Source organism: Brassica napus, chromosome A4 (assembly GCF_020379485.1).
Source record: "Brassica napus cultivar Da-Ae chromosome A4, Da-Ae, whole genome shotgun sequence".
In the NCBI taxonomy this organism is placed as follows: Eukaryota; Viridiplantae; Streptophyta; class Magnoliopsida; order Brassicales; family Brassicaceae; genus Brassica; species Brassica napus.
In genome coordinates, this window is record NC_063437.1 from 4595103 (window position 1) to 4607319 (window position 12217).

Consider the following 12217-nt stretch of genomic DNA (forward strand, 5'->3'; position numbering starts at 1 on the left):
ATATGCCAAAAACCGTCATTGGAGATATGTCAGAAATAACGGTTTTTGGCATATCTCCAATGATACGGTTTTTATCTCCAATGATAATTTTTGACATTATATTTGAAAATGAATGTTGATAAAAAAAATTCATTTTCAAATGAATTTTCATTTTTTTTTTGAAATTTATGTTTTTTTTTCTCCATTTTAAATTGATCTTATTTATTTTTTGATTTTTTTTTGTTATTTTTTATTTAATTTTTTAATCTCTATTTATTTTTTAAATTTTTTGAATTTATGAGTTTTTTGTTTAATTTTTTTACTTTTATTAATTTTTTTGTTTATTTTATTAATTAAATAATTATTTTTGAAAAAAAAAACTGTTTTTAACCTGTTTAGCCGGTCATTTTTCTTCTTTGGAGGTTTTTTATGATAAAAAAATCACTTTGAAGGTTAAAAGTGTTAGTGAAAAAACTTCAAAATTTAAAGTGCTAGTAAGTGATCAAAGGGAAGGAAACACTGGAGCTTGATCAGCTAAGTGCAGTACCATCAGACATGACCAGCTTAGTAATTTTATGGGATTTTGGTCCCAAAAAGAAATTTAATCCCTAAAAGGATATTGTTTAATAATAAATATTTGTAGATGAAATTATATACTTCATTTGTTTCATGTTTCATATTAAGTGTCACTTTATCATTTTTTCTTGTTACAAAAATGTGTCATTTTAGAAATCTAATACAACTTTCAGTTTAAAATAATTACAAATGCATTGATTTTATAAATAATTTTATTTATCTCAAATACTATTGGTTGATTGTGTATAATTAATAAGAACTTAAATACATTTCAATCATTTTCTTAAACTGTGTGAAAAATGTAAAAGTGACATTTTTATAAAACAGAGTGAGTAGAAAATAGAACACACGGAATCGTAATGTGTTTATTTGTGACTTAAACATTGATTAGTTTTGTGTTAAGAAAAAAAACATTGATTAGTTCTCTCAAATGCATTGCAAGTTTCCATGACGATTGCTACTTGTGATTTAGGCTCTTGCCACTGGTTTCACACCCATTAATCATTATATACCTTGGCCTAGTAAAGCAGCTTCCCACGAGAGATTTCTAGTGTTCCAAACTCATATTTGAAAACCGAAAAAGTCTAGAAAGCTGATTTACTAGGCAAAGGCATATAGAAAACTAAAGCTGCTTAGTTTGGGTTATGATCATATTCTTTAGTTTTTGGTGTACATAAACATTCTTTTTCAGATGATCAATAAATTTAATATTTCATCAGAAAAAAAAAACTAAAGCTGCTTGGAAGATATATGTATGGTTTACTTAGTTCAGTTCAAAACAATTAAAATTATCATTGAACATATATATTGCAACCACCCAAAAATTGATCATTTACATTATTACTTGATTCTGTTCACAAATTTTTTCACATGTTTACAGAACTGTAAAAATTTATCATGTCCGGATTTCATTTGGCCATCTCACTGACATGTGTGAAATTGTGAACCAAACATTCTGCATGCTACCTCCATCAATTTCCCTGCACATGATACAAAATCAGTTAGAAATTATTGTTTTTTGTTTGAGGAAATTATCATTATCCCAACCAGTTTGTTTTTCCTGGTGACATTGTATTGAATTAACAATATAACAAGAAAATAACATTTATAATGATTTATTATAACTTAATGTTCAAATAGATATATTAAGACGGAAAAGGAAGTCATGAATCAGAGCAAGTTGTCTTTTTTATATATATCAAAGAGCAAGTTGTCTCTATCAACCAAAATGACACACAACTCCGCTTTTCAAAAAGAAAATAAGCACTTTGTGGTTTTCTTTTTACTATTAACATGGGATTCTTCGTCGGTGGGTGATTAAATAGTTTATAATCCAAATTAATCCCACACCATTATTTAATACTATTGGAATATATGTTATATTATCATACCAAAGTTTGTTAACGAGACTTTGTCTCATTCTCACACGTCTAATCTCACTTTCTACTTAGTACTCTGTCATTGCAAAGACTTAACTATATGTGACTAATTATAATTTATCTGTTTATAATCATGGTTCAATTATATTTTCCATCAGCTAGAGAAAAATCACACACAAAATTCCTAAAGCAATGAATGTTATTCTAGCTTTTGTAATAATGTTTCAAACAAACAAAACAAAAACTTTTCAATGGTGTTATGTACTATGTTTAGTTTAAAATTAAATAGGTTGGGGTTAAAACGTCAAAATCAGATAGCTAACGACCAAAATTAAGAAGCTTGAAATTTATTAAAAATTGATTACCTCTTCTCGGTTTAGCGGTTTTCTTAACAACCGGACCGGCGGATTTCTTCTCAACCGGAGTTTCTTCCTCCGGGAATAAAACACCGTCAATCCCCTGAACCGAAATACGTCCATCGGTATAGATATCAGGATCGAACAAATAAGCCGAACCGTCACCATGACCGAATTTAACCGAACCGTCTGCCTCCTGAGCCTCAACCTTGTGAGGAAACCGGAGCGAATCATACCGAATTTTCCCAAACCGGCGTACAGAATTGTACATACTCTCCTCGGTTTGGTACTCCGGTATGATATGGTAATACATTATTTGCTCTGGAGCTCCCGGTTCGCTCAATTGGTCTGTGGTCAACTTAGCCATAGCTTCGTCGTTCGGAGCTAGGACCGTTAAAACGTAGCCTTCCGACACGAGCCGACCCATCTCGGTGGCTAGAGAAGTGAGGTTGACGAGAATGTCCGCCATCTCGTTGTATCCACCGTAATGGAGCAGAGTGTGGATGAAATCTTTGACTTGAGCCTCTCCGTTGAAATGGTGGCGAGGCCCGCCCGGTCCTGGTGCCGGAGCCGGAGCGAGTGACGGACCGGGTGACATTGCGTCGTAAACCGGGAGAACCGGTGGTGCTCCGGCGGGAACTGGTGCAGGCTTTTTCTTGAGACGGTGGGTTCTCGGGTCGACTTCCGGTGCTCCTTCCGGTAACACGGCGGAGATGGATCGGAGGTTACGTCGGCGGTTGAAATCTTCTTGGACGGAGCGAGGGATCAAAAGACGTTCGATCCCGTGGATGATACCATCGGGTCGGGTTACGTCATCGGGTTTAGTGATTACGGCGGAGTTGACTTTTCCGGCGGTGAAATGGAGGTGATCGTTGGAGAGACTGCGGTGGCTGACGACGGATGAGGCGGAGAGTTGCGGAGAAGTGATTCTTTTGGGGAGAATGTGGAACATCAAGAGAGTTTGTAATGATTTGAGATTCTTTGGTTGTAACAAGAAAGACTTGAACTCAGGGTCAAGGTTACGTTCTAAAGCTTCGTTACGAGGGGCGAAGATCGTGATGTTGTGTTGACCAACGGCTTCTTCTAAGGTTTGGAGGAGAAGAGCTTTCTCCACGAGCTCTGCTAGTTCGGTGTAGTGAGAGTCGAGAAGAGCCACGAGGACGGAGTTGGAGTTTATTTGACCCGACCCCGTTTTATCGGGTAATGCGGTGGTGATAATGGAGGAGGCAGTCAAAAGGAGGAGGGAGAAGAGGAACTTGGAGACGCCTTCCATGGTGGTCGAGGGAAAGAGTGAGAGAAGAAAGAATAGAAAGTGTCGGCGATTTAAAGAGGTTTGGTTTGTAATTTGAGATGGTAAGGTGATGTGATTTTGATTATGATTGTGATGTTTCTTCTTCCCAACTTTTTTTTTTTTTTTGTGTTTCATTTTCTTGGATATTTAATGATTTTCGGTGGGTGGGTTTAAATGCTTTTCTCTAATTGTTTTTTTTTAACAACGCTTTTCACTCTTTTCTCTAATTGTATTTATTTATTTAATTTGGGATTCGTTTTGGTTATTTGGAGGACAAGAGTGAGGTCCACACGGGAAGTAAAAGTTATGGTGACGTCTTTTTAAACTTGAAGCCAAGAGTTCAGCTTTTTCAACAACTCATCAGCTTCTGGTCTTTGAGTTTGAGCCTCGTGTTGTGTGTGTCGGTTACTCATATGCACAATTCACGTTGCCTTCGAGTCAAATATATTTTCCCTTTTTTTGGGTTTTTTCTCCTGTGATAAAAGAAAAAAAATTATTCGACTAAATGTTCATTTTCATATAAACCAAAAAATCTATGAAATGCCTTTTTGGGTAGTCAATAACTTGTAATATCGTCACCATGCTGGATGAGCAAATTAGCTTTTGAATAATATATAAATTGCTATTTATAGTTGGTTAAAAATAATATATAAAATAAATTAGATATGTTCCATCTTGATAGAATTACAAATTGATATTTGTTGATTTCTCAAAAAAAAATGATATTTGTTTAGCGTTATTAAATATAACTAGATTTCCACCCGCACAAACGTGCGGATATATATTTTCACATTTATATATATAAATATTTGTTTTACATAATTATTATATATTTTTAATGTTACTCATATATTTAAATATTTGTATAATTATGCCAAATATAATAATTTTATAGTTTTTATCTGTAAATTAAAATCATCACATATATATGTTGCTTATTATATATTTGTCCTATTGAATTTGCGTTTGATTACTAAACTAATTTTTTTAATGCGTGAAATAATATATATGAAAACAATTTTGTATTTAATATATTATAATCATGATCCGTAATTCAAATCGCTAAATTTTTTAGTAAGTTTTTAATGTTTATTAATTTATATAATAAATTACTGTATATTAAAAAGTTTGAGATAATTTAAATTTTTATACATGTATTATATAGTTTACTAATATTAACCCGTTCTACCAACATATTATATTTTTAGCACAAATATTTTATATTTATGAAAATAAAATATGTTAACTTATCAATTTAAAATAATTTTATCATATTTTGTTCAATATAACGTTTTTATTTTAAAATGATAGATATTATCATAAATTGATAAAATAAGATATAATTTTATTCTTTTAGTAAAATTTCATTACTAATTACAAAATTAGTTGAAAATATTTATATTCAATTTATGACAATTAAGATCTTATTATAATCTTTTTCAAGAGATTTGTTAGAATTTTAAAAAAAAATTAAAAAATTAAAAGATATAAAAGATATTATGATTAAAGTAGTTAAAAATATTATATATATTAGCATTAGTGATATACATTTAATAGAAAATTTAAATGATGGTCCAAATAAAAATATCACTCATCAAAAAATCATGATTTTTGTTTTATTAGAAAAAAATTTGAAAAAATTAAAATAGAAATAAATATTTATTTCTAACAAAATCTTTAAAAATTATTAGTAAATGTATTTTGAAATTAATAAATTTCATTTTACTTAAATTTTCGTTTATAAACCAAAACTATATTAAATTTTAATTTCGAATTATATATTATGATAATTTAAATTAAAACTAACTAATTTTCGAAAGTAAATTTAAAAAGATTCTAAGAAGATTTTAAAAAGATTTTGTTAGAACATTTTAAATATATTCATTTGTATTTCAAATAAAAAGATAAAGATTTTAAAAGATATAATTTTCTAGGAATGGTCCAAACTAAAAAAATCACACATGAAAAGAAGTCATGACTTCTGTTTTAATATATTAGATATCCAAGTAAATCTAACTCCTTTTTTTATCAATAGATATTTGTTGATTTCTCAATAAAAAATGATATTTGTTTAGCGTTATTAAATATAATATCCAAGTAAATTTAACTCCTTTTTTACCAACAAAAGTCAATAAAACTTGCGAGATGTGCAAAATGATAGGGTTTCAATAGAAAATGATAAAAGTATGTAGTTACAATCCAACTGTGGAACTATATTTATTTATGGAATTATAAAATTAGCATTTTTTTTTGCCAAGAATTTAAATTTCATATAAATATGAGAAAAGTTTATAAAACTTTACAAAATAGTTAAAACTAGATGGGGTGCACTTCGAAAAAAAAAAGAATAAAAAACAAAGTGTAACCCATAATAGAAGATTTTCTAATCATTCTTTAGCCAAGAAAACATAAGGTTCTTGAAACTCTTCTTGTTGTGATGTTTCCCCAAGATTGAATCTTTGATGTTGCGATCAATGAGCTTACAAATAGTTTGAGGAGTAGACGACATTCCATCATGTAGACATTTGTTCATTTCCTCCTAGATACTATAGATAGTTGCGTGAGCAACAATTTTTTTGAGTATCAGTAGAGCAGTGGAATCTCTGAGAGATAACCACTCAATAAAAGATGTCCAAGTGATGAAGCAAGAGTGAGTATAACCCAAACTTCTCAGAATCAAAATCCAAACTTGTTTATTGATTTCACATTGTAAGAGCATATGGTCTCGGGTTTCCGACACTGTGTCACAGAGGCAGCAGTTTGATGAGACCCCAAGGCCCTAGCTTGCGAGCCTCACTCTAGTTGCATTATATCATTCTGTTCAATCCACATGAGAAAAGCATGTCGAGGAGTTGCCGTTTTGAACCATACAATGTTTGACCAAGTGACTGCAGGAGCTCTGTTTCTAATCGCGTCCCATGTCATGCGAGAGGTAGAGATGTCATCTAAGTTCTCGCCATCGACGAGCCAGTAAAATACATCATCAGTTTGTGAGGATGACGGCAAATGAATACTCATGATATAAATATGGAGGCTATCTGCAGCAGGCGAGCGCACACCTCTCAGTCTCCAACCATTTTCATCACAACTATCTGCAACTGAAGCAAATAGAGAAATTGAGAGCTCACGAGGACCTGTGTCACCGAATATGTTGATTAAACGGCCTAGAGGGGTCTAGATATCCCACCAAAAGCTTGTGCTTTCACCATTTCTAACCTCTGCTCTTAAGACGCTTGTAGCTAAAGATCGCAAGTTCAAGAGAGATCTCCATGTCCCTGAACCAGCTTTTTTAGCTTCGAGACTCCACAAACTCTCATCTCCAATTTTGTATTTCTTGATCCAAGAAGCCCATAAAGATAGATTAGGAATATATAGTCAAGTTGAGCTTCAGACAGAGGATCTTATTCCAAATTTCCAGATTTCTAAAACCAAGCCCCCCTTCTTTTTTGGGTAAACAGACTATACTCCACGCAATCTTTGTAACTCCACGGTCAGTAACATTTTCAGTCCATAAGAAGCGAGAGAATAAACTCTGAATTTTCTGTAAGCATCCTTTAGGCAGACCCCTATTCGAAAATGCGGCCGCCTAGACGCTGTTTGGAGGTTGACCGCGGCGAATATACCCAAATCGGTGTAGCCAGGCGTTGACCCGCGTAAGACCGCCTCATTTCCGCGTTGACCGCTTATTCCCGCGTTGACCATCTAAGTTTTTTTTTGTCAGTGTAAAGTTGAAACACGGTTGATTATTTTTACTCATTATTGACAGATTTATGTAATTATTCATTACTAAATAATTTTAATTAGCTATCAAACCCAAAACAAACACATAATTACTGCATTTAGGGATTTGTTTTCGTATCAAATACACCATAATCTAAATGTTCGACAAATCAAAAGAGGTTATTTAAAATTATATAATTATGTCTACGAACATGTGTTATCATGTTTAAAATTAGCTAAATATATTATAAATACATTAAATTGTATTTAAAATTAGTTCCCACGTAATCCCCGAGTACTCCTCGATTTTTTGGTAACTCGCTATGCCCGGAATTGTCGCCCGACTAGCGCCTAGCGTAGTTCCGAAGGGGGCAGAATAAAAGCGGAGGTCCAGAAATTTATAGTTCCATAGATAACCAATTTAATCAACTCAGCTCGATCAGCATAAGACAACTTTTTGGAAGACCAAACAGTGAAATGACCCTAGATTGTCACTTACAGTGGCATGCAGTCAGAAATGCACATCTTGCGGTGCATCAGAGGAAGACCCAAGTAGCAGATTGGCATTGAACCCAGAGTGAAACCGGGACTTGTCAAATGAGTAGTTTCAACTTGTTTCAAACCACCTACAAAGAGTTCGGTCTTGTCTTTGTTCATCCTCAAACCATACCAAGTGGCAAATAACTTGATATATGATGTTTTAGACATCTTGTATATATGCTTTTCAACTAGTTTTCAAGTCTTTATCGAGTCTTCCTAGTCCTTTTCGAGTCATTAAAGGTCTGGAGCTGCATTGGATGGGAGATGGACCAGTTGGAACAAAAAAGGTAGAAAACAGTGTAATTTGGTGATTTTCACGCAGAACAGTCGAGCGGAGCAACCCAAGTGCCTGTTCCAGCGGCAGAGATTTTTAAGGAAATTTCCAAATATTTCGGGATTTTACCTAGGGCTTCCCTTTTTTTACTCCCAGGGCACCATAGACCTGAATATATATATTTTTTTATTTTTTATTATGATTCTACGCTAGTTTTTACAGAAGAAACCATTGGAGACTTTTGTACTTGAAGATTTGCTACCTTGAAAGGGAAAATGCTTAATCTCTCTCACCTTGAGAAGATTCTTGAACCCTATTTTATTTATTTATTGATTCAACATGTTTTTTTCATCTATTGTCTCTGTGATTTTTCTGTTCATGGCTGAGTAGTCGCTTGTTAGGTTAAGGGTGTTAGGGATCATGGATCAATGAGCTAGACACAAATAGGATTGTTATTCTTTGATATCTCTATCTATTGCTAATCTTAATGCTTGTGTTAAAATGACTATTTATCATCTGATCATAGGTTTAATCTAATCATCAAAAGTGTTTTAGGTTGCTAGAAAAATTATAGATAGGTGATTTGTCCTTAGCCAACGAGAGCTGATGTTAAGGCAAATCGTAAACCAATTGAATCCAAACTTAATGCTTGTCATCATTCTCTAATCCAAACGACAGTTTAGGCATTAAGATTGCTTGATAAATTGGTAGACACCATGAGAGTGGGTTTATCTATTCTTGTTGTTCAAGTTCTAGATTGGCTCTTATTGCCTTCCTGAATAGTTATGTAGCTGATGATCCTAAGTATCTCGATGAATCACCCTGAACCTAGCTCTTTTAATAATCTGAAAACTGTAAATCAATCTCTTACTTGCTTGTTACGAAATCCTCAAATCTTAAAACCCCATTATTGTTTTAGCTAAGTATTGATCCCATAGAAATAAATTGTAATCGTTGGTCTCTGTGGATTTGATCCTAAAGTGCTATATCGACATACTATTCGATTGTGGTAGTGTGCACATTAGGTTAATTAGTGTGCGTATACATGTAATATCAATTTGGTGCCGTTGCCGGAGACCATCTTTTTACCTTTATTTTTGATTATTTATTTAGTCTAAGAACTCATATATAATGTCCGGAAAAAAGAGAACTAATCAGTCTTAGAGTGTTATGATTGGTGTAGAATCTCATTAAAGTCACCGAAAATGATCCAAAGGATATCTACTGCTAGCTGTGATATTGAACATGCTTCCAACTCACTCCAAAGCATACGTCTTTAAATTCTACAGTTGGAGCCATAGACAAAGGATATGACGATCTCCTAATTTATTTGAGAGTCTCACAACACAAGATGTCATCTGATTAAAACTCGAGATAACTTTTACTATAACCGAAGGATACCAAACCACCCATATTCTTCCAAGATCCGCGTGGTTATAGTTTCCATGGAAATATACCAACCTAGTAAAATAAAATTCAAAACATTGTCCGATTTAGATAACTGTACATGTGTCTCCACGAAACCACTAAAAATAGGTTTATTCTTCCGTATTCATTTTCTAAAACCTCTCCACGAGACCACCAAAATTAGCATTATTAGTATCGTAAATTAAAGAAAAACCAAAATTTGATAAAAAAGAAAGATGAAGAAAAACCAAAAAAAAAAAAAAAAGAGAATCACGGGCATATCAAACAAAGTGTCGGTGTGACATAAGAGACTCGAGGGAATTTGTATGAAAATATAATTTAATATTGCAAATGACATTATTGCCAAAAAGAATTAAGTACCATGTACCCTATAGTTTAATATGATTGTGAACTGCTTGCCGACTAAACACTATTTACCTTGCGTTCTTTAGTATCAAACGACATTTAGAAAACACATGCTTGCCCAAAAACACACATCCATCTTCCCTCTCGACAAATTATTTTTCTTACTAAATCGCTGATTTAGTGTGTTTGTTGAATGATAAAATCCTCGCTGGTGATCCTTCTGATACACTAAATATGAATCCTTGCTACTGCCAAGTTAACAGTTGTGATTATAGTACTTTAGATTCAATCCAGAGGACCAGTCTACACTTTACTCTTATAAATTTCAATATCAAGCTAAGAAGAAAATGGTTTTTAATTCAATTGGTGACGCAGAAAACAAGTAAACTAGAGATTGATTCAATTTAAAAAGCGGCTAGCCTAGGGTATTTCATTGGGTGTTGAGCGAGAGCCAAACAATTATTCAAGCGCGGTGCAGTGCTTTCTAGAACTCGGATCACTCAGCTGGAACACCCCACTGTCGTGGTGGTGATCTCTTTGCTGGTCGATCCCATCATCTAACTGTCGTTGAGATGAGAAGCGACTGCAAGCCTTAGAGGTCAGGTCCGATCAGTTCACTTACTACCCTAATATCTACTTTCGCTGATCAGGGATACTAAGCTCATTCAATACATGTCAAGCTATCTCCTAAGCGGTTAGCTAGGCGATAAACTTAGGATCTAACATCAAGTGATCAGATTAATGGAAGCCTTAAGAATAGTATGGATGAAGAATAATCAAGAATAGCTTATCTATGTTTAGCTCATATTTCAACACCCTAAAAACCCTAGGCGAGCTAGATCACTACTCAATCATGATGCAAGCAATCAAACACATAGATACTGAATGAAATTGCATAATAATAAGAGTAGTAAACAAGGGTTCAGAAGGTCTTCTCTATGAGAGAATGGATTCTTCTCCCTTACAAGTTGCAGATCGCAAAAGCTAATAGTTCTCTTGTAAAAACTAGCGTAAGAAATAAAATAGGATAGGTGGCGTCTTTATATGGAGGCGCCAATAGGTAGAAGAGAAATTAGGGCAACAAGGCCTTAATTCCCAAAAATAGAAGCTTCCTTATTTGTCGGGAACAACCTCGGGATCACTCCGTCTGCTTGTTCTGCTTGAGAACAGTCTCGGGACTGTTCGTCTTGAGTGTTCTCCGCAAAATGCTCCAAAAGGACAGCTTCTCTTCAAGCACGCTTTCTTCATTCTTCTACCAACTCCAGACCTGTAAGAGATCAAAAAAGACTAGATTGACTTTGCAGTGGGAGCAGTGCTTGGACAGCGGAAGGATAAGAAGCTCCATGTGATCTACTACGCGAGCAAAACACTGGATGAAGCTCAATGTAGGTATGCCACCACAGAGAAGGAGCTCCTGGCCATCGTCTATGCTTTTGAGAAGTTCCGATCATATCTGGTTGGGTCTAAGGTAATAGTTCACACAGATCATGCAGCTCTCAAATACCTGCTCACGAAAAAAGATGCCAAACCGCGACTCCTGAGGTGGATTCTCCTCCTTCAGGAATTTGACCTGGAAATAAGAGACAAGAAGGGGGTAGAAAATGGAGTAGCGGACCACCTTTCCAGAATGAAAATAAACGATGACACAGTGATTGACGAAGAACAACCAGTGGAACACGTCAGTGCGATTGGTCTTTGCTACGCAGAACAACCAATGCGCATAGAAACAGCTTGTTCTTCGCAACTAGAGCAGTTTGTGGCAGCAATCCAGAAGCAATATCCTGATCTACCGTGGTTTGCTGAGATTGCAAATTTCTTAGCTGCTGAAAAGGAACCTCAGAAGTTCACGGGGAACGAGAAGAGGAAATTCTTAAGAGAGGCAAGGCACTACTTTTGGGATGAGCCATATCTATACCGACAATGCAAGGATGGGATATTAAGACGATGTGTTCCGGAGGCTGGAATTCCAGAGATCCTATACCACTGCCACGGATCTTCCTACGCTTGACACTTCGCCACATTCAAAACAGTCTCCAAGGTTCTCCAAGCGGGATTCTGGTGGCCAACAATGTTCAGAGATGCTCACGCTTTCATATCCAAATGCAATGCATGCCAGCGAATGGGCAGTATCAGCAAAAGGAATGAGATGCCTCAGAACTACATATTGGAAGTTGAGGTGTTCGACTGCTGGGGGATAGACTTTATGGGACCTTTCCCACCTTCTCACAAGAACGAGTACATCCTGGTTGCAGTCGACTATGTCTCCAAGTGGGTAGAAGCGATTGCTAGTCCGACCAACGACGCACGAGTTGTAACCAAGATGTTCACC

At 34.8% G+C, this 12217-nt stretch overlaps 1 protein-coding gene across 1 annotated transcript; it reads right to left on the reverse strand.

The window, feature by feature from the left end:
* Positions 1-1322: 1322 nt before the first annotated feature.
* Positions 1323-3703, reverse strand: LOC106445686 (fasciclin-like arabinogalactan protein 15). Its single transcript, XM_013887285.3, has 2 exons — positions 2300-3703; positions 1323-1535 (listed from the first exon to the last, which is right to left on the reverse strand). Exons 1-2 carry the CDS (start codon positions 3561-3563, stop codon positions 1477-1479), a joined length of 1323 nt encoding a protein of 440 aa, XP_013742739.3. The 5' UTR covers positions 3564-3703; the 3' UTR covers positions 1323-1476.
* Between the last annotated feature and the right edge of the window lie 8514 nt (positions 3704-12217).